At 44.4% G+C, this 25,737-nt stretch overlaps 1 protein-coding gene across 1 annotated transcript in view; it reads right to left on the bottom strand.

Annotated features, from left to right (window-relative positions):
• The window catches only part of LOC142704037 (uncharacterized), a 41,092-nt gene that overhangs the window by 12,807 nt on the left and 2,548 nt on the right, over positions 1–25,737 (bottom strand). The window contains exons 2-3 of the mRNA XM_075848257.1: positions 24,610–24,707; positions 24,329–24,443 (exon numbers count right to left, since the gene is read on the bottom strand). Of these exons, the coding sequence (XP_075704372.1) occupies positions 24,329–24,443; positions 24,610–24,707 (213 nt within the window). The remainder of the gene's footprint in view (positions 1–24,328; positions 24,444–24,609; positions 24,708–25,737) is intronic.

Raw genomic sequence — 25,737 nt, 5'->3', positions numbered from 1 at the left:
CACTGCCTTTCCTTTGAAGCTTCTCTGGAACAGAAGTGCACCTGCAACAGGAAGCGTCCACCTCCATCGAGAACTGTCCAGAGACGTCAGGATGATGGAGGGTTGAGGAGGAGGTAAAAGCACTCGAGGTGCAGATTCTGCCGCTGGAGTCCACACCCTGGCGTTCACACCCTTCTTGATAAGGGTAGAGATGGGAGCCGTCAGTGATGATAAGTTTAGGATAAACTGCCGGTAGAAATTGGCGAATCCCAAAAAACGCTGTATTGCCCGCAGGCCCAGTGGAGGTGGCAATTCCAGGATGGACTTTACCTTCTCAGGGTCCACCTTGATCCGAGATGATATAGTCCAGGAAGGGCAGAGAATTTTTTTCAAAAATGCACTTCTCCAGCTTGGCATACAGACGATTCTCCCTTAATCGCAATAGAAGTTGACGAACATGCCTCCGATGAGTCGTCGGATCTGGAAAGAAAATCAAAATATCATGAGATAGACCACAACTCAGACATAGAGGAGATCTCGGAAGATATCATTGACTAATTCATGGAAGACCGCGGGAGCGTTACACAGACCGAAGGGCATCACCAGGTATTCGTAGTGCCCATCTTGAGTGTAAAACGCCGTCTTCCACTCGTCACCTTGACGGATCAAATTGTAAGTCCCACGCAAGTCTAGTTACAAAAAAATCCTGGCTCCTCGTATACGGTCAAACAGTTCGGATATTAGTGGCAATGCGTATTTGTTCTTGACCGTGATCTGGTTGAGTCCACGGTAGTCAATGGAGGGTAGAAGAGATCCGTCTTCTTACCGAAGAAACCAGCCCCGGCCAGGGAGGAAAACTTTCATAAGAAACCCCTCTCCAGATTCTCCATGATGTAGGAGTGGATTGAGTCTCTGGCAAGGAGAAAGGATATACCAGTCCACGTTAAGGAGAAGCCAGTTCAATCGGACAGTCGTAAGACCGGAGTGGGGGAAGCATCTCAGCCTGCTTTTTGCTAAAGACGTCTGCAAATTGAGAAAAATGAGCAGGATCCCGCTAACGACTGAGACAGAGAAGGCTGTACGGGATGGATCTGTAACAGGCAGTGGTGGGGACATTTGGGACCCCATTGGAGAACTTCTCCGGAACTCCAATTGCCACAGATCTGGAGTCCAGATAGGCAGAGACCCGATGCGTCTTCTCGCCAGACACTATGGTCACAAGAGTGGTCAGTTTGGAAGATAATTTTTTGTTTAGTGCCGTTCTGCCTAGGGTTGTCTCTCCAACCAATTCTAGGAACTGGAGTTTATTTTGCTTCTGGGGATACAAACGCACAACATGGCCACTGAGGCCACAATACAAACAAAGTCCTGAAGTGCGTCTGCGTAGTTTCTCCTGGGTAGAAAATTTGACCCGGTCCACCTGCATAGGCTCCTCTGGTGGAACAACTGATGATGACAGTAGGGATTGCTGGAAAGTAGGAGCTAGCCGAGGAAATCCTCTCTCCCGGCGAACCTCTTGGGAAAGCTCCCGGATCATCATGTCAATCCGGGTAGGTGGCAGAATGCGAGGGGCAAGCTCATCTTTAATCCCAGAAGAAAGTCCCTGCCAGAATGTAGCCACCAAGGCCTCGTTGTTTCAGGTTAGTTCAGCAGCCAGGGTACAGAACTGGATGGCATACTCACCCACGGAGATGTCTCCCTGGTGTAAGGTCAGCAGCAGAAGCAACTCTCCCAGAATCTTCAAATTTAGAACGGAAAGTCTTTAAAAAAACTACTGCAAGTCACGAGTGTCTGGTCCCTGATGTTCCCACAGGGGTTTCGCCCAGGCCAGGGCCTTGCCAGTAAGTAAAGAAAGGCGATCCTTGCGTCATCAAAGGGGAAGGTCTTTGCCTGTAGTCTGAAGTGGATCTGGCACTGGTTCAGAAATCCCCTGCAGGACTTCGTGTCACCGTCATAACGAGGAGGTGATGACTGCGGCTTAGTTATTCCTTCCTGTAGTTGTTCTCACGTAGCAGTTACAGCTCTGCTATGTCGAGCTATGTTTGAGTTGCGAATACACTCACACAGCTGATCGCGGCTCACTTACTCTCTACCCTTCTTATGTGTATGTGACTGACTTTGGCAGCATAATCTGCACAAAGAACACACTCTTTCCTGTAGAATTGTCCTCACGTAGCAGTTACAACTCTGCTATGCCGAGCTATGTTTGAGCTGTGAATACACTCAAACAGCTGATCGCGGCTCACCTCCTCTCAACCCTTCCCATGTGTATGTGACTGACTTCGGCAGCCTTATCTGCACAAAGAAAACACACCTCGATTTAGTGATACAACTGCCTGACAGGCAGAATACTAATGGTTACGTGGGACTGGAGATCACTGTGTGAGCACACTATCTGATCAGTTACTGCTCCTGCAGAGTTGTCCTCACGGAGCAGTTACAGCTCTGCTATGTCAAGCTTATACATAGAGGACTAGATGTGAATTGCCTGACATTCTGAAAATTTACTAATACGCTAACTAGAGATTATTATCTAGGCAACTCAGCTGAGTGGCCGCCCGTCAGTGATTGTTACTCAGCCTATTTTGCTAGCACGCAACAGTCTCAACTCTGCTGTGCCGTGTCTACTTGCATAGGACACATGCACATACAACCCATATGGTTGTATTGATGCAGGGATTTCTCCACCGCAGGGCTTTAATTACAGCCCGTTGGAGGAACCTTTAGTGTCATATGGAGGTTGACTGTCTCGTCATTGATACTGAGGGGGACAGCCATTTGCTAGTATTTAACACTTTAATCTCTGGATCAGGGACTATTACAGAGCCTCCTCGCATATACATAGGGGGAGGCTAGACACATATCTTTAATAAAACGGAGCAATTAATTTAGACATAATATTGTCTTAGTGTGCCAATCTAGGGGACTTTGGCACAACGTCATCATTTTTTCATCTAACATTGTTTTTAATAATTATTCAATAAAGTATTTTTTATTTTTAACATTGATGTAACACACTACTTTTCCCACTCCCCGTTCCTTTGTTCATATATCAATAATTGGTGGTGTACACCTAGTGTGAATTACTCCAACATATTATATATAAAATTGTAAGAGGGTAATACCTATCTAAATATATCACTGGTTCAGAAATCTCCTGCAGGACTTCGTGTCTCCGTCATAACGAGGAGGTGACGACTGCGGCTTGCATATCCAGCCGATGTGCAATGGTGTTCACTGCCAGGTGGAGTTGGTCTTGTCGTGACTGAAGGTCTTGCATGTCTGCCTGCATGGCTTGTGACGTCTTCAAGGTCTTGGGTTGACCATGGCCTGAGTGTACTGTCACGATCTGTGGGTATGTGGACCCACTAGGCCGCACCGCCATAGCGGGGAGGCAGCTGGCCAAATAACAGAGTACCCAATAAATACAAAGTCCAGCATAAGGGTACCTGAATAGTCCAGACAGTCGCAGTAGCTAGCACAGATGTAACTTTAGACGGCAGAGGATGCCATACGTGGCAGAGGATATCAGGCGTGGCAGAGGACACCAGACGTGGTGTACGACAGCAGACGTGACCGATGTCAGAACACGACTCCAACACTCGATAGGGCTCAGGAACCAACGCAGCACAGGATACAGGAACAGGCAGTAGGGCACGGGAACAGGAGAATACTGAGGGACCATTTGCAAAGACTAACATGGGAATTACACCTACGGGACACAGCCGAACAGAGCAGAAGTGAGTGCTGGCGTCTCCTAGGAAGGAGATGCCTGCCAGCACTCACAGATCCATAGCCGCGTCCGATGAGGGGCGCGTAAGAACGGCAGTCTGCGGCCATGGACCATTAAGTGGTATACACAGAGTGAGGTTATCAATCACAATCTGTAATAAAGTTTTCCAGTACATTGTTGAAAAGCCTGCTTCACACAGCCGTGTTCGTACCGTATGTTGGACGGATTTCCCGGTCCAAACACAGTTCAGGGAGCCGGACTTCTACCATTATAGCTGTTTATAATATTAGGAGTCCCTGCCCCATGCTGCAATTTTGTCTTTAGTACGGTAGTCTCATAGAGAGGCAGTGACTCATAGTATCATGCATCATTATGCTGCTAGGAGTCTGGCTCCCTGAACTGTATTTGGTCAAGGAAATACAGCCAACATACAGTCTGAACACAGCCGTGAGAAGCAGGCCTCAGAATTGAGGCTGGTCAAAGTGGAAAGAGGTTTCTATCTAGCACTGAAAAGGTGAATCTAGTGCAGTGGTCTCTGAGAGCAGGTGATCATCACTGAAACGTTGTTGTATGTACAATAATTAAATGTGAAATACAAGGTTCCTAATAATTATTAGATTTGGAAGATTGCCCCGAAAGTTAAAAAACAAACAAAAAAAAAAACCCACATTGCTAAAGCCACTATAAAAGCTTAAAAGGAGAGACCTACCAGAAGACATGTGTCAAAAAATGTACAGTAGATTACAGCAGAGATCTGAGTGCTTGATATTGAGGCCTAAGGTTGTACTACGGAAATATCCTGAAGACAACATGTCTCCTTATGACTTGTGTGCAGAGTTGTCATGGGGACCTTGTGTGTTTTCTAACAGTTCCTCAATTCTTGTCACAGTCCCATATTAAATATAGATCTAGAAGGAGGATCTTTCTTTTCAGCAGTTATTATTTAGGGGGATCACTAATGGAAGAACACAAAAAATGGCAAAGTACAAAGGAAATCACCAAAATGTATGTGTTTATTTCTTTCTATTTATGTCGACTATTCCAAAATTATGCTTAACCTCTTCCCAACATGTGCCATATATATATACACAGCGCAGTCAGGAAGTAGTTCCCACAAAGCACAGTACATTGCGGTAATAACGCGGGCTCAGAAGCCAAGCCTGTGCCATCACTGCTGGGTGTCAGCTGTATATTACAGCTAAGATCCTGCTCTAATGGACAGGATTGGAGTTAGCCTCCGATCCAGCCTGATTAACCCCTTAGATGCCGAGGTCAATAGCAATCACGGAATCTAATGGTTTTTTAGCCGATAGGCACCCCTGCGAGCCGATCACGTGGGTGCCAATGGTTGGTATGGCAACCGGAGGCCTAACAATGGCCTCCTGGTCTGCCAAGTCCGGAGGCCTGTTAGGAGACGCCTCCGGCAGGTCCTTATTAGCTTGCTGACAGTGTCACACTGACAGCTCTAATACATTGCACTACGTAGGTAGTGTAATGTATTAGTATAGTGATCAGTGTTGCAGGCCTTCAAGTCCCTTAGTGAAACAGTTAATAAAAATGTTGTATAATAATAGAAAAGTTTCAAGTTAAAAACCCAAAATTACCTTTTTTCCCATAATAAGCCTTTTATAATTGTAAAAAAATTAAATATATATAAAAAAAAACTATACATAAATTGGTATCATTGCATCCATAAGGACCAAAACGATAAAACTATTATGTAATTCATCCCACACGGTGAACGCACAACAAGAATAAAATATAAAAAAATAACACCAGAATCGCTGTTTGTAAGTCACATCTCCTAAAAAAATGGAACAAAAAGTGATGAAAAACTCATATTTACCCCAAAATAATACCAAAATAATACCAATATAAATGACAGCCCGTCCTGCAAAAAAAAATGCCCTGACACAGCTTTGTCGATGCAAAAATAAAAAAGTTATGGAGCTTAAAAAAAAGAAAAACATTTGCCATATTCGAAGTGATTTTATTGTGCAAAAGCTGTAATACTAAAAATTATATAAATTTGGTATCGCAATAATCAGATCGACCCTGCAGAATAAAGTTAACATGTAATTTAAGGTGCACGGGGAACGCTGGAAAAAATAAATCCCCCAAAAAAACCAAAACATTCCATAATTGCTTGTTTTTTATAGATTTCCTCTTCCAAAAAATTAAACAAAAAGTGATAAAAAAGACGCAAGCGACCCAAAATGGTACCAATAAAATCTACATCTTGTCCCGCAAAAAACAAGCCCTCATACATCTCCAACAACCGAAAAATAAAAAAGTTATGTCTCTAGAAATACGTAGAGTAAAAAACAGCTTGAAACGGAGGAACATTCCTTCCTGTAGCAAAACATAAAAAACTATATACATTTTGTAATGCCGTAAACGTACTGACCTGCCAAATAAAGTTAACGTCATTTATACTGCACAGGAACCACCGTAAAGAAAAATAAATAAGGGAAATTGTTTTTTGGTCCCTAGCCTCCCAGAAAATGTTACAATAAAAACTACAGATCGTCCCGCAAAAAAAGGCCTTGATACGTTTACGTGGATAGAAAAAACAAAAAAAGTTATGCCACTTGTAAGGGTTTGCTGAAAAAAGATCGATTACTTACCGGTAATCTGTTTTTCAAGAACCCATGACAGCACCCCTGGAGAGACGTCCCATCCGCTGGACAGGAAACTATGAGGATATAAAATGGACACACCTCTCCACACACCCAGTCTTTAGGAAGAACTCAGGATGAGAAGTAGTTTAATTTATATGTGTGCCTTTTTTTTTTGTGAAAGTCCCTCACACCTTAACCCCTTCCCGCTCCTGGACGTACTATTAGGTCATGGTAACCATAGCGTTCGCGCTCCATGACCTAATAGTACGTCTCGGGAGTAACGGCCATTTCGGCCGTCCTCCCAACACATACAGGAGCTGTGACAGCTGCTGTCTCGTACAGCAGCTGTCACAGCTCCTACAGCGGGGAACGATCGCTGTGTCCCCGCTGATTAACCCCTGAAAATCCGTGTTCAATAGCGATCACGGCTTTTTAGGAGGTAAGCTGCCATCGCCAGCCTGCTACACAATAGCGGCCGGCGATGGTGACTATGGCAACCGGACACCAAACAATGGCGTCCGGCTATGCCATTGACGGAAGCCTAGTGGGTCCTGACGAAGTCAGGACCCACTATGCTTGCTGTCAGTGAGTAGCTGACAGCTCTGATACACTGCACTACGCATGTAGTGCAGTGTACTAGAATAGCGATCAGGGCCTCCTGCCCTCAAAACCCCTAATGGGACAAAGTAATAAAGTTAAAAAAAAGTAAAAAAAATAAGATGTGCAAAAATAAGAAAATAAAAGATTTAAAAGTAATAAAAGTAAAAATCCCCCTTTTCCCTTATCAGTCATTTATTATTAATAAAAAAATATAAACAAACAAATAAACTATACATAATTGGTATCGCCGCGTCCGTAACGGCCTGAACTACAAAATTATTTCGCTATTTATCCCGCGCGGGGAACGCCGTAAAAGAAAATAATAATAAACCGTACCACAATCACAATTCTTTGGTCACTTCACCTCCCAAAAAATGGAATAAAAAGAGATCAAAAAGTCGCATGTACCTAAAAATGGTACTGATCGAAACTACAGTTCGTTACGCAAAAAAAAGACCTCACACGGCTTTATTGATGGAAAAATAAAAAAGTTCTGGCTCTTAGAATAAGGTAACACAAAAAGTGAATGATTTTTTACAAAACTTATTTTTTTGTGCAAACGCCATAAGACATAAAAAAAAACTATAAACATCTGGTATCGCCGTAATCGTATCGCCCCGCAGAATAAAGGGAATATGTCATTTATAGCGCACGGTGAACGCTGTAAAAAAAAAAAGAAAAAAAAAACAATAGTAGAATTGCTGTTTTTTAGTCACCACGCCACCTAAAAATAGAATAAAAACTGATCAAAAAGCCGCATGCACCCCAAGAAAACTACAATGAATTCCTCAAGGGGTCTAGTTTCCAAAATGGGGTCACTTTTGGGGGGTTTCCACTGTTTTGGCACAAGACCTCTTCAAACCGGACATGGTGCCTAATAAAAAAGAGGCCTCAAAATCCACTAGGTGCTCCTTTGCTTTGGAGGCCAGAGCTTCAGTCCATTACCGCACTAGGGCCACATGTGGGATATTTCTCAAAACTGCAGAATCTGGGCAATAAGTATTAAGTTGCGTTTCTCTGATAAAACTTTTTGTGTTATAAAAAAAATTGTATAAAGAGGATTTTCCGACAAAAAAAAATAATGTAAATTTCACCTCTACTTTGCTCTAAATTTCTGTGAAACACCCAAAGGGTTCATAAACTTTTTAAATGCTGTTGTGAATACTTTGAGGGGTCTAGTTTCTAAAATGGGGTGTTTGATAGGGGTTTCTAATATATGGGCCCCTCAAAGCAACTTCAGAACTGAACTGTAACCTAAAAAAAAATAAAAAATTAGGCAATACTTTGCTTCTTACATTATACTGATAATGAGCCGTGCCCACCCCGAGATGACCCCAGTTTTGACCGTTTGTATAAACGGAGACCCCTAATAGACCGTTTCAGTGCCCGGTTTTCCAAAGCATACACCCCCGAGAAGTGTATTTCTATTGATGAGTCCTTGGTACATTTTAAAGGGAGGGTTCAATTCCGCGAGTACCTGCCGGGTAAGAGGGCAAGGTATGGCGTGAAGATGTATAAGCTGTGCGAGAGTGCATCAGGGTATACTAACAAATTTAGGATATATGAAGGGAAGGACACCAGTTTTCAGCCCCCAGAATGCCCCCCTTACTGGGAGTTAATGCAAAAATTGTGTGGGATTTGGTGCACCCACTGCTGGACCAGGGTTACCACCTCTACCTGGATAATTTTTATACCAGCGTCCCACTCTTCAAGTGCCTCGCATCCAGAAATACTGTGGCATGCGGCACTGCTAGAAGAAATCTGAGAGGCCTCCCTAAGACTCTGCTTGGGCAAACACCCAGAAGGGGTGAGAGCAGGGCACAATCTAGCAGCAACATATTGTGTGTCAAGTACAAGAGAGATGCCACACCAGTACCCATGTACCTGTACGAGGTACCAGTACAGAGACCCCCAAACCAGACTGCATCCTGGACTACAATAGGTACATGGGAGGGGTGGACTTGTCAGATCAAGCCCTGACGCGCCATGCGGTGTGGTATAAGAAGCTGGCCGTGTACATCATACAGATGGCATTGTACAATGTGTATGTGCTACGTCGATGTGCAGGCCAGACGGGAACTTTCCTGACATTTCAAGAGGTGATCAAGAACCTAATCTTTAGGGACCAAGAAGGGGGGGGCACCCAGTACTTCTCGAAGTGAGGCCACACGCATCGTACCAGGGCAACACTTTCCAGGAGAAGTTCCCCGAACTGGCAAGAAGGGAAAAAGTCAAAAGAGGTGCAAAGTCTGCTATAAAAGAGGGGGATAAGGGAGGACACAATATATCAATGTGACACGTGTCCCGAAAAACCAGAGCTCTGTATGAAAGAGTGTTTTAAAATTTATCATACATCCCTTGGTTTATAATTTACCCCAATTTTACTTACCCTGTGCGGTCAAAATGGTAACAACAACCATAAATCAATTCCTTGAGGGGTGTAGTTTCCCCTCTGGGCCCTGCTGTGTGCCCAGGCAGCTGATAACATCCACATGTAGGGTATTGCCGTACCCGGGAGAACCCACATTACAGTTTATGGGGTGTATGTCTCCGGTCAAAATGCTCACTACACCTCTAGATGAATGCCTTAAGGGTGTAGTTTTTAAAACGGGGTCACTTCTTGCGGGTTTTAACTGTACTGGTACCTCAGGGGCTTCTGCATACATGACTTCGCACCAAAAAATCCCCAGTAGGCCAAATGGTGGTCCTTTCCTTCTGAGCCCTCCCATGGGCCCAAACCGCAGTTTATCACCACAAATGGGGTATTGCGGCACTCAGAACAAATTGTGCAACAGAATGGGGTATTTTGTTTCTTGTGAAAATAAGAAATTTTCAGCCAAAACTACATATTATTGGAAAAAATTAATTTTGTTTTAATTCCCAGCCCAATTCAAATAAGTTCTGTGAAAAAATTATGGGGTCAAAATGGTCACAACACCCATAAATGAATCCCTTGAGGGGTGTAGTTTCCAAAGTGGGGTCATTTCTGGTTGGTTTCCATTGCTTTGATACCTCTGGGGCTCTGCAAATGCGACATGGCACCCGAAAACCAATCCAGCAAAATCTGGACTCCGACAAACACATAGCGCTTCTTTCCTTCTGAGCCCTCCCATGGGCCCAAACGGCAGTTTATCTCCACAAATTGGGTATTGCCGCACTAAGGACAAATTGGGCAACAAAATGGGGTATTTTGTTCCCTGTGAAAATAAGAAATTTTGATCAAAAATGACATCTTATTGGAAAAAATGACTTTTTTAATTTCACAGCCCAATTCAAATAGGTGCTGTGAAAAAACTGTGCGGTGAAAATGGTAACAACAACCATAAATTAATTCCTTGAGGGGTGTAGTTTCCAAAATGGGGTCACTATTGGGGGATTCCTTCTGTTTTGGCACCTCAACACCTTTTCAAACCTGGCATGCTGACTAAAATATATTCTAATAAAAAAGAGGCCTCAAAATGCACTAGGTGCTTCCTTGCTTCTAGGGCTTGTGTTTTATTCCACGAGCGCAGTAGAGCCACATGTGGGACATTTCTAAAAACTGCAGAATCTGGACAATACATATTTAGTAGTATTTCTCTGGTAAAACCTTCTGTGTTACAGAAAATGTTTTTTAGAATATTGAAATTCAGCAAGAAAAATGAAATTTGCAAATTTCACCTCCACTTTGCTTTAATTCCTGTGAAATGCCTGAAGGGTTAAAAAAAAACGTTCTAAATGCTGTTTTGAATACTTTGAGGGGTTTAGTTTTTAAAATGGGGTGTTTTATGGGGGTTTCTAATACATAGGCCCCTCAAAGCCACTTCAGAACTGAACAGGTACCTTAAAAAAAAAGCTTTTGAAATTTTCTTAAAAATATGAGAAATTGCTGTTTATGTTCTAAGCCTTGTAACGTCCAAGAAAAATAAAAGAATGTTCAAAAAACGATGCCAATCTAAAGTAGACATATGGGAAATGTGAACTAGTAACTATTTTGGGTGGTATAACCGTCTGCTTTACAAGCAGATGCATTTAAATTCTGAAAAATGCTATTTTTTCAAAATTTTCTCTGAATTTTGCAATTTTTCAACAATAAACACTGAATATATGGACCAAATTTTACCACGAACATGAAGCCCAATGTGTCACGAGAAAACAATCTCAGAATTGCTTGGATAGGTTTAAGTAATCTGACGTTATTACCACATAAATTGAAATATGTCAGATTTGAAAAATGGGCTCTGAGCCTTAAGGCCCAAACTAGGCTGCGTCCTTAAGGGGTTAATATGTACAATATTTACAGGGATGCTCAAATTAAAAGGTAGCGATCCAGTTTATGAGGGTCATCTACTACAGACATGGGAGGGTAACAGCGGGGTGCTGTCATAGGTTCTTGAAAAACAGATTACCGGTAAGTAAATCGATCTTTTACCTATTCACCTATGACAGCACCCCTGGAGATGTAAAATAGAAAACAATATTTTTAGGGTGGGACCACAGCTTGTAGTACCTTCCTACCGAAGGCCAAGTCAGAGGCTGTATGTACTTGTAATCTGTAGTGTTTAAAGAAGGTGTGAGGAGAACTCCATGTGGCAGCCTTACATATTTGGTCTAGGGATGCATCTGCTCTTTCTGCCCATGAAGTGGATACGGTCCTAGTGGAGTGTGGCCCGAAGAATCCAGGGGGTTTGAGTTTTTTATTTATGTAGGCTAGCCGCATGACCTGCTTGATCCACTTTGCTGTGGTAGCTTTGCTGGCTGCTGAACCCTTGTTGTGACCCTGAAACTGGATAAACAAGTTTTGTGATCTCAGATCTTGGGTAACCTTTAGGTACTGGACTAGACATCTTCTTACATCTAGGCAGTTAAATTGTTGTTCCCTCTGATTCTTTGGGGAGTCACAAAAGGAGGGAAGGACAATGTCTTGGTTTAGGTGAAAGGGTGAAACCACTTTAGGAAGGAATTCTGGTAGTTGTTTTTAAGATGACTATCATCTAGCAGTAGGGTATGTGGAGGAAAGGCAGAGAGGGCCTGGATCTCGATCACTCTACGGGCTGATGTAATGGCTAATAGAAAGGTCCTTTTGAGTGTTAGCATCTTCAAGGAAATAGAGTCTATGGGTTCAAAGGGTGGTTTTATCAAAGCCTGGAGAACGAGGTTTAAGTCCCAGGGAGGAACTGGGGACCTTATCTGGGGTTTAAGTCTGCAGGTGGCCGCTAGAAATCTTTTGATCCAGGGGTGTTCTGCTAATTTAAAATTGAAAAAGGAACTTAAAGCAGAAATCTGAACCTTTAATGTAGTAGGCCTAAGGTTTTTATTTAGTCCCGCCTGGAGGAAATCCAATATTAGGGGAATATCTGGTTTGGTTAAAGGATTAATATCCCTGTGAAGTTTAAGAATGCGTTCCATGACCTCAGATATATTTTTGAGGTAATCGGTTTCCTACTGGCTAGTAGGGTGGAGATGACGGATTCTGTAAATCCTCTCTGCCTAAGGATTATCCTTTCAGTTTCCATGCTGTCAAGTGGAGCTTCTGAATGTCGGGGTGTAATACTGGGCCCTGATATAGAAGATCTGGCCTGTTTGGAAGAACCCATGGTTGGTGTGACGACATTTTCCTTAGCCACGTGAACCATGGTCTCTTTGGCCAGAAGGGGTCTATCAGTATCACGCTGGCCCTGACTTCTCTGACCTTTATTAAGACTCTTGGGAGGAGGTTCAGGGGGGGGGGGGGAGGCGTAGCCTCTCTCTAGACTCCAGCACTGGGAGAATGCGTCTATTGCTGTTGGGTGGTCTGAGGGATTTAGGGAGAAGAACCTCTGGGTTTTTCTGTTTCTTTTGGATGCGAACAGATCTATTGATGGGGTTCCCCATCTGAGGATGATCTCCTGAAATACTGTGGTGTTCAGGCACCATTCTGATTGGTGAAGCCTTTCCCGGCTTAGGAAATCTGCCACCAGGTTGTCCTTCCCTCTGAGATGGACGGCTGATAGAGTTAGCAGGTGGTGTTCTGCCAGAGAAAATACCTGTGTGGCTAGGCCCATCAGTGAGGCCGATCACATACCCCCTTGCCGGTTTATATAGGATACTGTAGTTGTGTTGTCCGAATAGATATTTAGGTGCTGACCTGAGATTGCCTGTATGGATCCCCTCAGGGCCTGAAGAATTGCTGCTAGTTACCTGAAGTTGGAGGATCTGAGAGCGGTCTGTTGGTCCCACTGACCCTGAAGAAAAGATGAGTCGTAATGGGCTCCCCACCCCCAGGGACTCGCATCTGTGGTCATATTGAGAGTAGGGGTTAACCTCCATGGAATACCCCTTGTGAGATTTTCCCTGCTTAGCCACCATCTGAGGGACAGTCTTGCTGTGGAAGAGATGTGAAAGGGTTGGTCCAAGGAGAAACTGCTCCTGTCCCATTGGTCTAGGATGTCCCACTGCAGTGGTCTGGACTTGAAGTGAGCCCATAGCACGGCTGGGATGATTGACGTCATGATTCCTAAGACTGACATAGCTTCCCTGAAACATGTCGTATGGCTCATGTAGATCTCTGATATCCTGTCCATCAGGGGCCCGATTTTTTCTTCTGGTAGGAAGGTCATCTGTTTGGAGGAATACAGCAGGGTTCCTAAGAATATACATCTTTTCGATGGATTTAGATTCGATTTTTTTAAATTTATGTTCCATCCTAATTTTGTCAGTATGTCCCGGACTATCTGTATGTGTAGGGTCAGAGTTGTAACTATTTCTGCTACCACCAGGAAGTCGTCTAGATATGGAATCAGGAGAATGTCGTTCATCCTGATGTATGAGGTCATTTCCGCTATCAGCATGGAAAATACCCTTGGGGCTTGAGAGATGCCAAAGGGGAGGGCTCTGTATTGTAGATGGCATACGGACCCGTTGAGTGTTACTGCTACCCTTAGATACTTTTGATGATGATGACATATGGGTACGTGATAATAGGCATCCTCTAGGTCTATTGAGGCCATCACGCAGTCTCTGGAGAGGAGGTTTATAGTTGACGTGATGCTCTCCATGCAGAATTTTTTGTAGGTCAGATAGCAGTTCAGTTCTTTTAGGTTTATAATGACCCTGTGTTTTCCTCCTGGTTTGTTCACTAGGAAGAGGGGGGAATAAAAGCCCCGACCTATCTCTGTGTCTGGAACCTGGATTAGGACCTCTTTTTTTTATAAGTGACAGAACTTCTATTTCTAGGATCTTTTGTTGGACTGGGTTCCTTAGGTCCCTCGTGGGAAGGAATCTGTCTGGGGGGAGGGTTGTGAACTCTAGTATGTACCCTGTTTTTAGGATTCCCAGAATCCAAGGATTTGCTGAAATCTTCCGCCAATCTTTGAGAAACAGGGAAAGGCGACCCCCCACTGCCCCCTTGGCGTCATTGTTGGTCCCTATTTTTAGGGTCCTTCTAGGGCCTGAAAAGAAAGGACTTGTTATTTCTAGGAAATCTCGAGGGTCTAAAGTCCTGTGCCCTAGGGTTAGGGTACCCCCCTCTTTTGTTACTTGGCCCTCTGGGACGAAAGGACTCTTTTGTTGGCCTTGTTTGTGCCGGGAACCCCTTTTTACTGTCTGATGCCTTTTCCAGCAGGTCATCAAGTGGGGGCCCGAAAAGGTAATCTCCTGAACAGGGGATAGCGCACAGCTTCCCTTTGTATCCGGTGTCCCCCTTCCAGGTCTTTAGCCAGATAGCTCGTCTAGCTGAATTCGCCAGGGCCGCTGATCTGGCGGAAAGGCGTACCGCGTCTACTGAGGCGTCTGCCAAGAAGTCTGCTGCTTTAGAAAGTGTTGGGAGGGAGGCTAAGATTTGATCCCGAGGGGTCTTGTCTTTTAGATGTACCTCCAGTTGTGCAAGCCACACTTTCAGGGATCTGGCCACGCAGGTGGCTGCAATGGCTGGTTTGAAACCCCCCGTAGAGGCTTCCCAGGCTCTCTTGAGGTAGAATTCGGCCTTTCTATCCATAGGATCAGACAAGGAGCCTAGATCTTCAAAGGGAAGGGAGCGTTTCCTTGAGATCTTGGCTACTGGAGCGTCGAGCTTGGGGATGTTATCCCAGTCCCTGCATGCGTCCTCAGAGGGATACTTCCTTTTGAGAAACTTGGGAACGCTGGTCTTTTTATCAGGAGCTTTCCATTCCTTTTTAATAAGGTTAGATATGTTCCTATGGATGGGGAAGGTCCTATTCTTTTTAGGTCCTAGCCCTTGAAACATAGCGTCCTGGATGGACTGTGGTTCTTTGGCGTCGTCTATATTCATAGTCGCCCTGACTGTTTTTAGGAGTAGGTCAACGTCCTCCATTGGTAACAGATTTCTCTCTCCCTCCTCCTCACCTGAGGAGTCGTAGGAGCTGTACTCCCCTTCTTCGCCTAGCTGGGGTTCCCCTTCGGCTGAGGAATCGGAATCCATCCTGCTAGAAGAGGCGACCGGAGGATCTCTTCTCTTTCTAAGGGACCTTAGTGAGCTCCTCACTTCGGCCCTTACAATATCCTTAATGCTTGTGGCTAAATTTGTGGACTCTTCTGATATAATATTATCTAGACATTTCTGACAGTCTTTTGTTATAGGAAGATGCGAGTTTATTTTTACATATCGCACGTTCCTTGTTATGGGCCTTATCCTGCTTTTTCCTAGGACAATCCCTGGCCTAAACATATGCACAAGAGAAAGGGGAACAGTATTAAGTAAGGGAGAGGTCTCTTACCCCACTCCTGGCGTCCTCAAGTACCGGACTGGAGGACTTGGCATCCGGGGATGATGGACCGGGAGAGGAGAGAGTACCTATCCCATACTAAGGTTGCTCCCAAGAGGGAGACATACCTTTCCAGAGCACCCCTAGTGGAATAAGGTAAGCCTTGCTAGGGGGTCTGCAATCCCGGGAGAAGTGTATTTTCCTCAGGAGAATCTTCCATCCGGAGGACACGAAACCTGACTGGGTGTGTGGAGAGGTGTGTCCATTTTATATCCTCAGGTTTCCTGTCCAGCGGATGGGACGTCTCTCCAGGGGTGCTGTCATAGGTGAATAGGTAAAACAACCCGATATGCAGGCCGGAGGGGAACATTCCTTCAGTTTCTAGAAGTGATTATCAAGGCCCTAGTATTTAGGAACTGGGGAGGGTCATAGCACATCTGCCAGTAGTGAGGGTGCCCGCATTATACCAGGGCAACACGCTCCAAGCTAAATTTCACAAATTACAAAAGGAGAAAGTCCCAAAAAGGGCACTACCAAGCAAAATCCACGCTCCAAATGGCGCCTTCCTTTCTAAGCCCTACAGTGTGCCTAAACAGCAGTTTATGAGCACATATGGGTTGTTTGCTTTACAAATGTTGAGGTTCTTTTTCTCCTTTTAGTCCTTGTGGAAATGAAAACAATTTGAGCTAAAAATACAACTTATTGGGGAAAAAAAATATGTTTAATTTTCACTTCCCAATTCTAATAAAATCTATGAAACACCCGTACGGTCAAAATGCTCACTGCACCCCTAGATTAATGTCTTAATTTCTTGTGGGGTATAGTCTCCAAAATGGTGTATTTTTTGGGTTTTTCCTATGTTTTGGCACCACAAAACCTCTTTAAACCGGACATGGTGCCTAAAATATTATCTAATAAAAAGAAAGCCCCAAAATCCCCCCAAAAAAGCATTACAATTGAATTTAAAAAAATGAAAATTTGAAATGTCACCTTCACTTTGCTTTCATTCCTGTGAAATGCCTAAAGGCTTAAGATACTGCTGTTTTGAATAATTTAAGTGTTGCAGCTTTTAAATGGGGCGATTTACGGGGGTTTGTAATATATAGGCCCCTCAAAGCCACTTCAGAAGTGATCTGGTCCCTAAAAAAATAGGCTTTTGAAATTTTCTTGAAAATGTGAGAAATTGCTGCTAAACTTATAAGCCTTGTAAGGTCCTAGAAAAATAAAAGGACGTTCAAAAAATTATTTTTCTGCTGCTCTGCTCTTAACCCCTTAAGGACGCAGCCTTGTTTTGACCTTAAGGTTCAGAGCCCATTTTTCAAATCGGACTTATTTCACTTTATGTGGTAATAATGTCGGAATGCTTAAAGAGGCTCTGTCACCAGATTATAAGTGCCCTATCTCCTACATAATCGGATCGGCGCTGTAATGTAGAGAACAGCAGTGGTTTTTATTTTGAAAAACGATCATTTTTGAGCAAGTTATGAGCTAGTTTAGATTTATGCTAATGAGTTTCTCAAATGGACAACTGGGAGTGTTTTTACTTTTTACCAACTGGGTGTTGTACAGAGGAGTGTATGACGCTGACCAATCAGTGACTAATCAGTGTCCTACACTTCTCATTGCTCCAGCCCAGCATGATCCACAGCACAGTGTGATTGTGCAGTGAAAGAAGTAAACACGCCCAGTTGCTAAAAACACAATACACGCCCAGTTGGAAATAAGAGAAAACAGTTGTCCATTAGAAAGGCTCATTTGCATAAATATAAAATTGCTCATAACTTAGCCAAAAATGATCGTTTTTAAAAAAAAACAAAAAAAACGTTACTGTTATCTACATTGCAGCGCCGATCACATGCAATAGAACATAGGGATTTGATAATCCGGTGACAGAGCCTCTTTAAACCTATCCAAGCGATTCTGAGATTGTTTTCTCGTGACACATTGGGCTTTATGTTAGTGGTAAAATTTGGACGATATATTCAGTGTTTATTGGTGAAAAATTGCAAAATTCAGAGAAAATTTATAAAAAAATAGCATTTTTTAGAATTTAAATGCATCTGCTTGTAAAGCAGACGGTTATACCACCCAAAATAGTTACTAGTTCACATTTCCCATATGTCTACTTTAGATTGGCATCATTTTTTGAACATTCTTTTATTTTTCTTGGACGTTACAAGGCTTAGAATATAAACAGCAATTTCTCATATTTTTAAGAAAATTTCAAAAGCCTTTTTTTTAAGGTACCTGTTCAGTTCCGAAGTGGCTTTGAGGGACCTATGTATTAGAAACCCCCATAAAACACCCCATTTTGAAAACTAGACCCCTCAAAGTATTCAAAACAGCATTTAGAAAATTTATTTAACCCTTCAGGCATTTCACAGAAATTAAAGCAAAGTAGAGGTGAAATTTGAAAAATTAAATTTTTCTTGCTGAATTTTAATTGTATTACATTTTTTTCTGTAACACGGAAGGTTTTACCAGAGAAATACTACTAAATATGTATTGTCCAGATTCTGCAGTTTTTAGAAATGTCCCACATGTGGCTCTACTGCGCTCGTGGAATAAAACACAAGCCCTAGAAGCAAGGAAGCACCTAGTGCATTTTGAGGCCTCTTTTTTATTAGAATATATTTTAGGCAGCATGCCAGGTTTGAAGAGGTGTTGAGGTGCCAAAAGTGACCCCATTTCGGAAACTACACCCCTCAAGGAATTAATTTATGGTTGTTGTTACCATTTTGACCCCACAGTATTTACACAGCACGTATTTGAATTGGGCTGTGAAATTAAAAAAATGTCATTTTTTTCCAATAAGATGTAATTTTTGATAAAAATTTCTTATTTTCACAGGGAGCAAAATACCCCATTTTGTTGCCCAATTTCTCCTGAGTGCAGCAATACCCCATATGTGGCGATAAATTTCCGTTTGGGCCCATGGGTGGCCTCAGAAGGGAAGGAGCGCTGTGTGTTCTTTGGAGTCCAAATTTTGCTGGATTGGTTTTCGGGTGCCATGTCGCATTTGCAGAGCCCCAGAGGTATCAAAGCATTGGAAATCCACCAGAAGTGACCCCACTTTGCAAACTACACCCCTCAAGGAATTAATTGATGGGTAACGTAATCATTTAGACCCCATAGTTTCTTCACAGAAATTATTTGAATTGGGCTGGGAATTTAAAACATTTTTTTTTAAATAATATGTAGTTTTAGCTCAAAATTTCTTATTTTCACAAGAAATAAAATACTCCATTTTGTTGCCCAATTTGTCCTGAATGCAGCAATACCCCATTTGTGGTGATAAACTGCCGTTTGGGCCCATGGGAGGGAGCGCTATGTGTTTGTTGGAGTCCAGATTTTGCTGGATTGGTTTTCGGGTGCCATGTCGCATTTGCAGAGCCCCAGAGGTATCAAAGCAATGGAAACCCAACAGAAGTGACCCCATTTTGGAGACTACACCCCTCAAGGATTTCATTTATTGGTGTTGTGACCATTTTGACTCCATAGTTTTTTCACATAACTTATTTGAATTGGGCTGGGAATTCAAACAAAATAATTTTTTCCCAATAATATGTAGTTTTGGCTGAAAATTTCTTACTTTCACAAGAAATAAAATACCCCATTTTGTTGCCCAATTTGTCCTGAGTGCGGCAATGCCCAATTTGTGGTGATAAACTGACGTTTGGGCCCATGGGAGGGCTCAGAAGGAAAGGACCACCATTTGGACTACTGGGGATTTTCTGGTGCGAAGTCATGTATGCAGAAGCCCCTGAGGTACCAGTACAGTTGAAACCCCCAAGAAGTGACCCCGTTTTAAAAACTACACCCCTTAAGGCATTCATCTAGAGGTGTTGTAATGACAGGGTAGGGAGACAGACAGGTGAGCCCTAATCTACCCGCCACTCAGTCCCTGCCTACTTGCAACAACCCGTCCTAAGCGACGGGGTAGAACTGGGCAACGATCCCTACGCTCAGTAAGTGCAAGACAGACAAACAGACAAGGGTACACAGAAGCTAGGGAAACGGGGCAGCTGCCCACGGAGACACCGTGAGCAACAAGAGTAGTGAACGAGCCGAGTCAAACCAGGAGAGAACGAGGTACAAAACGCTGAGCAGGAGAGTGGTCAGAAAGCCAAGGTCGATAACAAGCAGATGATGAGAAGTACAAGCAGCAGCAGCAAGCCAGGAAACAAACAGAGCAGAATCACAGGCAAAGGAGGAACAGGAAGGCAGGTATAAATAGACAGTGGGCGGGAGCTAGCTCCGTCTGGCCAGGCTGTGATAGGCTCTCCCACTCCTAAGCCTGCCATCCTGAGTGGTGGAAGATGGAGTCAGTCTCACAGACATAGGAGAAGGTGCAGACGGATTGCCCACAGGCGTCGACACAGAAGCTGTGTCTGGCAAATCCTTTACAGGTGTAGTGAGCATTTTTACCGGAGACATACACCCCATAAACTGTAATGTGGGTTCTCACGGGTTTGGCAATACCCTCAATGTGGCTGTTATCAGCTGCCTGGGCACGCGGCAGGACTCAGAAGGGAAAGATGAGGGGGATAAGATGTGCGGAGTGCATCAGGGTAAGTAAAACTGGCGTAGCTTAAAAATCAAGGGATGTATGATACATTTTGAAGCACTCTCATATGGAGCCTTAGTTTTTCGGGACACGCGTCACATTGGTATATTGTGTCCTCCCTCATCCCCCTCTTATAGCTGACTTTGTACCTCTTTTGACTTTTTCCTTTCTTGCCAGTTTGGGGAACTTCTCCTGGAAAGTGTTGCCCTGGTACGATGCGTGTGGCTTCGCTTCCAGAAGTACTGGGTACCCCTCCTTCTTGGTCCCTAAAAATTTGTTTCTTGATAACCACCTCTTGAAATTCCAGGAAAGTTCCGCTCTGGCCTGCACATTGACGTAGCACGTATGTGTTGTACAATGTCATCTGTATGATGTGCACGGCCAGCTTCTTATACCGAACCGCATGGCGCTGCAGGGCTTGATCTGACAAGTCCACCCCTCCCATGTACCTATTGTAGTCCAGGATGCAGTCTGGTTTGGGGGTCTCTGTACTGGTACATGGGTACTGGTGTGACATCTCTCTTGTCCTTGTACTTGACAGACAATATTTTGCTGCTAGAATGTGCCCTGCTCTCACCCCTTCTGAGTGTTTGCCCAAGCAGAGTCTTAGGGAGGCCTCTCAGATTTCTTCCAGCAGTGCCGCATGCCGCAGGACTTCTGGAAGCGAGGCACTTGAAGAGTTGGTAACCCTGGTCCAGCAGTGGGTGCACCAAATCCCACACAATTTTTGCATTAACTCCCAGTAAGGGGGGGCATTCTGGGGGCTGAATAGTGGTGTCCTTCCCTTCATATATCCTAAATTTGTAGGTACTGATGCACTCGCACAGCTTATACATCTTCACACCATACCTTGCCCTCCTACCCGGGAGGTACTGGCGGAATTGAAGCCTCCCTTTAAAATGTACCAAGGACTCATCAATAGAAATACACATCTCGGGGGTGAATGCTTGGGAAAACCGGGCACTGAAACGGTCTAATAGGGGTCTCCGTTTATACAAACGGTCAAAACTGGGGTCATCTTGGAGTAGGCAATGCTCATTAGGAGAAGCGAAGTATTGCCTATTTTTTTTGGTTTTTTTTAGGTTCCAGTTCAGTTCTGAAGTTGCTTTGAGGGGCCCATATATTAGAAACCCCTATGAAACACCCCATTATAGAAACTTGACCCCTCAAAGTATTCACAACAGCATTTATAAAGTTTATGAACTCTTTAGGTGTTTCACAGGAATTTAGAGCAAAGTAGAGGTGAAATTTACATATTTATTTTTGTCAGAAAATCCTTTTTATACCATTTTTTTTCTATAACACAAAAGGTTTTATCAGAGAAACGCAACTTAATACGTATTGCCCAGATTCTGCAGTTTAGAGAAATATCCCACATGTGGCCCTAGTGCGGTAATGGACTGAAGCACCGGCCTCCGAAGCAAAAGAGCACCAAGAGGATTTTGAGGCCTCTTTTTTATTAGGCACCATGTCCGGTTTGAAGAGGTCTTGTGGTGCCAAAACATTGGGAAACCCCCCAAAAGTGACCCCATTTTGGAAACTAGACCCCTTGAGGAATTAATTGTAGTTTTCTTGGGGTGCATGCGGCTTTTTGATCAGTTTTTATTCTATTTTTAGGTGGCGTGGTGACTAAAAAACAGCAATTCTACTATTGTTTTTTTATTCTTTTTTTTTTACAGCGTTCACCGTGTGCTATAAATGACATATTCACTTTATTCTGTGGGGCGATACGATTACGGCGATACCAGATGTTTATAGGTTTTTTTTATGTCTTATGGCGTTTGCACAATAAAATACGTTTTGTAAACAATCATTCACTTGTTGTGTTACCTTATTCTAAGAGCCAGAATGTTTTTATTTTTTCATCAATAAATCCGTGTGAGGCCTTTTTTTTGCATAACGAACTGTATTTTCCATCAGTACCATTTTTCGGTACATGCGACTTTTTGATCTCTTTTTATTCCATTTTTTGGGAGGTGAAGTGACCAAACAATTGTGATTGTGGTACGGTTTATTATTATTTTCTTTTACGGCGTTCACCGCGCGGGATAAATGACGAAATGATTTTGTAGTTCAGGCCGTTACGGACGCGGCGATACCAATTATGTATAGTTTATTTGTTTATATATTTTTATTAATAATAAAGGACTGATAAGGTAAAAAGGGGGATTTTTACTTTTAATTTCTTATTTTTACACATCTTGTTTTTACTTTATTACTTTGTCCCACTAGGGGACTTGAGGCCCTGATCGCTATTCTAATACACTGCACTACATGCGTAGTGCAGTGTATCAGAGCTGTCAGCTACTCACTGACAGCAAGCATAGTGGGTCCTAGGCTTCCGTCGATGGCATAGTCGGACGCCATTGTTTGGTGTCCGGTTGCCATAGTCACCATCGCCGGCCGCTATCGTGTAGCAGGCTGGCGATGGCAGCTTAACCCCTAAAAAGCCGCAATCTCTACTGAACGCAACTTTTAAGGGGTTAATCAGCGGGGACACAGCGATCGGTCCCCGCTGTAGGAGCTGCGGCAGCTGCTGTACGAGACAGCAGCTGTCACAGCTCCTGTATGTGTCGGGAGGACGGCCGAAATGGCCGTTACTCCCGAGACATACTATTAGGTCATGGAGCAGGAACGATACAGCTACCATGACCTAATAGTACGTCCAGGAGCGGGAAGGGGTTAAATCCACTGGATAACACGGGCTATGTCTTGCGCTCCCAATCTTCCCAGCACACCTCAGGCGCACTCCCAATCTTCCCAGCACACCTCATGTGCGCTCCCAACCTTCCCAGAACACCTCAGGCGCGCTCCCAATCTTCCCAGCACACCTCAGACGCGCTCCCGTACACAGGCTTCTCAGCATCCAGAGCCTGTGTTTCCTGTACTGCAGCCTCTCCAATCTGGAGTTCCCTCTCTTTCGGTCTATGCTATAACCACTCCTTTCTCAGAGGTGTAATCTGTAGATTATTTCTGATACAATTATACCTTCTACAGAGCTCCTGACTTGTAAATCTACTTCCCCTCCCCCATCCTCCCGCTTGTCTGTATGGGTATCGTAACTATCATCTTCTTCATAGTCAGCTGTTCATACAATCTACAGAGCTCTTGGCTTGTGTGTCATATATTGTATGGGCATCATAACGGGGGATCCTCTGCATAGACTATGAAAGGGATCTTAGTTACGATACCCATAGAGACAAGTGGAGGGGGAGGGGGGACGGTTGTATTACACATACAAGGAGAGAGAGACATACCATGGGACGACTTTGCATTTTGTTGCATTATATTTCACTTTTATGTAACATGGACAACACAAAAAATGTGCTGTGACACCACTAGCCCCTATCAGCATTGATGTGGTGTTTAAGAGGTTAAACTGAGTTCTCTCAGATCCCAGATCCATAGAACACCATGTAGAGAACTTCTAAGGGTCTGTGGATACACTGGCCCGTACCGCCTTGGCGGTAAGGCAGCTGGCCAACAGGGAGCAGGTGAAAGTCTATCGTTTTTATAGGTACCTGTGGCTGCTCGGACAGCGGCAGGGCAAGCTCGGCTTGAACTAGGCAGCAGGTAGACGTCAGACAGGGTGAAGCAGGTCAGACGTGGATACAGCACAACATGACTTTGGCACAGCACAGTGCTCTACCAGGATGGTATGGAAATGCAAGGAACAGGAACTGGGACAGGTACAGGAACAGGTAACACACTAGGAGGCCATCACATAGTCAAACTAGGGAACAGAAAAACGCTCAGGCAAAGAACTAGGGGGCTGGACCCCTCTTCTAGTCCAGGGTACTCACGGGTCAAAGTTCATCAACAAGGTCCGATGCGCGCGCTGCCCATTTAAGAGCGGGCACAAGCGTGCGCTCGCACCCTACGGTATCCGGCTGAGGCGAGTGGACGTGAGCGCTGGCGTCTCCTGAGGAGGAGGCTGGGGTCAGCGCTTGCCGACTCGTGGCTGCGGCTGTCAGGGGAGGAACGGAGCTAACAGCCCGCAGCCACAGATATTACATGCAGTCACAGGTCCCTCAGGTCCTGCACTATGTATAACACATTGTCTGACGTGTTACTGTAATGTAGAACTAAGGAGGAACCCCACCTTAACAAACCTCCCAATTCACTTTCTAAATTCATTATTACTGACCTGTGGTAACACCTCCTGGAATTTCCTCCTCCACTTCACTCTTACACGGTTGATCGCCCCTCATCCGCTCTTCTTCTTCTTCATCCTCCGTATTAATATTAGTCAGATCTTCCCCCTGATTTCACATATGTAACAATTCAGTACAATACAGCAGAGAGTGTGAAGTATCTAACAGATCAACATAAGAAACCACCAAAATCTATGACCCCATCTATGACCGCAGGACCAAAAAGCTCCACACCCCCCTATATAGATCTGGTATAGGGCTCAGCTTCATCTACCTGATGATTCTCTGGGACATTGTGATTTTCCTCTGGACAGTCCTGGGAATACAGAGGACTGGGACATCTCTCTGGTGGATTTCTCCTACTGGATCCATCTGCAGGAAACACGCAGTGACTGAATACATGACTACTGTATATCTGTCTATATATCAGACACTTCTCTCTACACTTCTATGTTTACTGATCAGAGCCGAAATTACAATGTTGAGGTCCTCACTACCTGTGTCGATGTTCCTGCTCCTTGTAAGCCTCCGGCCTAAAGTAGACTGTGACCCACCAGAGTGAACGACGGGGCGCTGACATCTCCCTGCTCTGACATAGTATATAACTGTATCTGCGTTCTGTGGACGTGGATACACATGAAAGTGGCAGGACACAGGGCGCCTCTATATCGAGAGTTCCCTACAACCAAAGAAAAAGTGTCTGGGCGTCACCTGCTTATTATCCTCTTAAAGGCTGTGTACACCTCTGTAGGCAATATTGTCTATACATTATTATTAACCCCTTCACGACAGCCATACGGCTATATACGTTCCAACTGCTGATGCCCCGGGCAGTTGTCACATATATAAATGTTGGCAGAATGGGACAGAGGTTTAATGTGTGCAGCGCTGCACTTTCATGTCTGCCGTCTCTCTCCACAAGTGCCAGAACATCTCCCCCTTAGTTTCATCAAACTAGATGCCAAACCCCTGAAGATAGCACCTTATCCCCCCTGTAGAAAGTGCCACACACCCCTGTAGATAGCGCCACACACCCCCTGTAGATAGCACCACACCCCCCCTGTAGATAGCACCACACCCCCCCTGTAGATAGCGCCACACCCCCCCTGTAGATAGCGCCACACCCCCTCCTGTAGATAGCGCCACACCCCCTCCTGTAGATAGCGCCACACCCCCTCCTGTAGATAGCGCCACACCCCCCCCTGTAGATAGTGCCACACCCCCTCCTGTAGATAGCGCCACACACCCCCCCCTGTAGATAGTGCCACACACCCCCCCCTGTAGATAGAGCCACACCCCCCTGTAGATAGAGCCACACCCCCCCCGTAGATCGCGTCACTGAACTCCCTCTAGGAGCGGAATCCCTTGCCAGAGCGCTGCCGTCATTTTTGGCCGGGAATTG

Source organism: Rhinoderma darwinii, chromosome 1, assembly GCF_050947455.1.
Source record: "Rhinoderma darwinii isolate aRhiDar2 chromosome 1, aRhiDar2.hap1, whole genome shotgun sequence".
Taxonomy (NCBI): Eukaryota; Metazoa; Chordata; class Amphibia; order Anura; family Rhinodermatidae; genus Rhinoderma; species Rhinoderma darwinii.
This window is presented reverse-complemented; position numbering and strand designations above follow the sequence as displayed.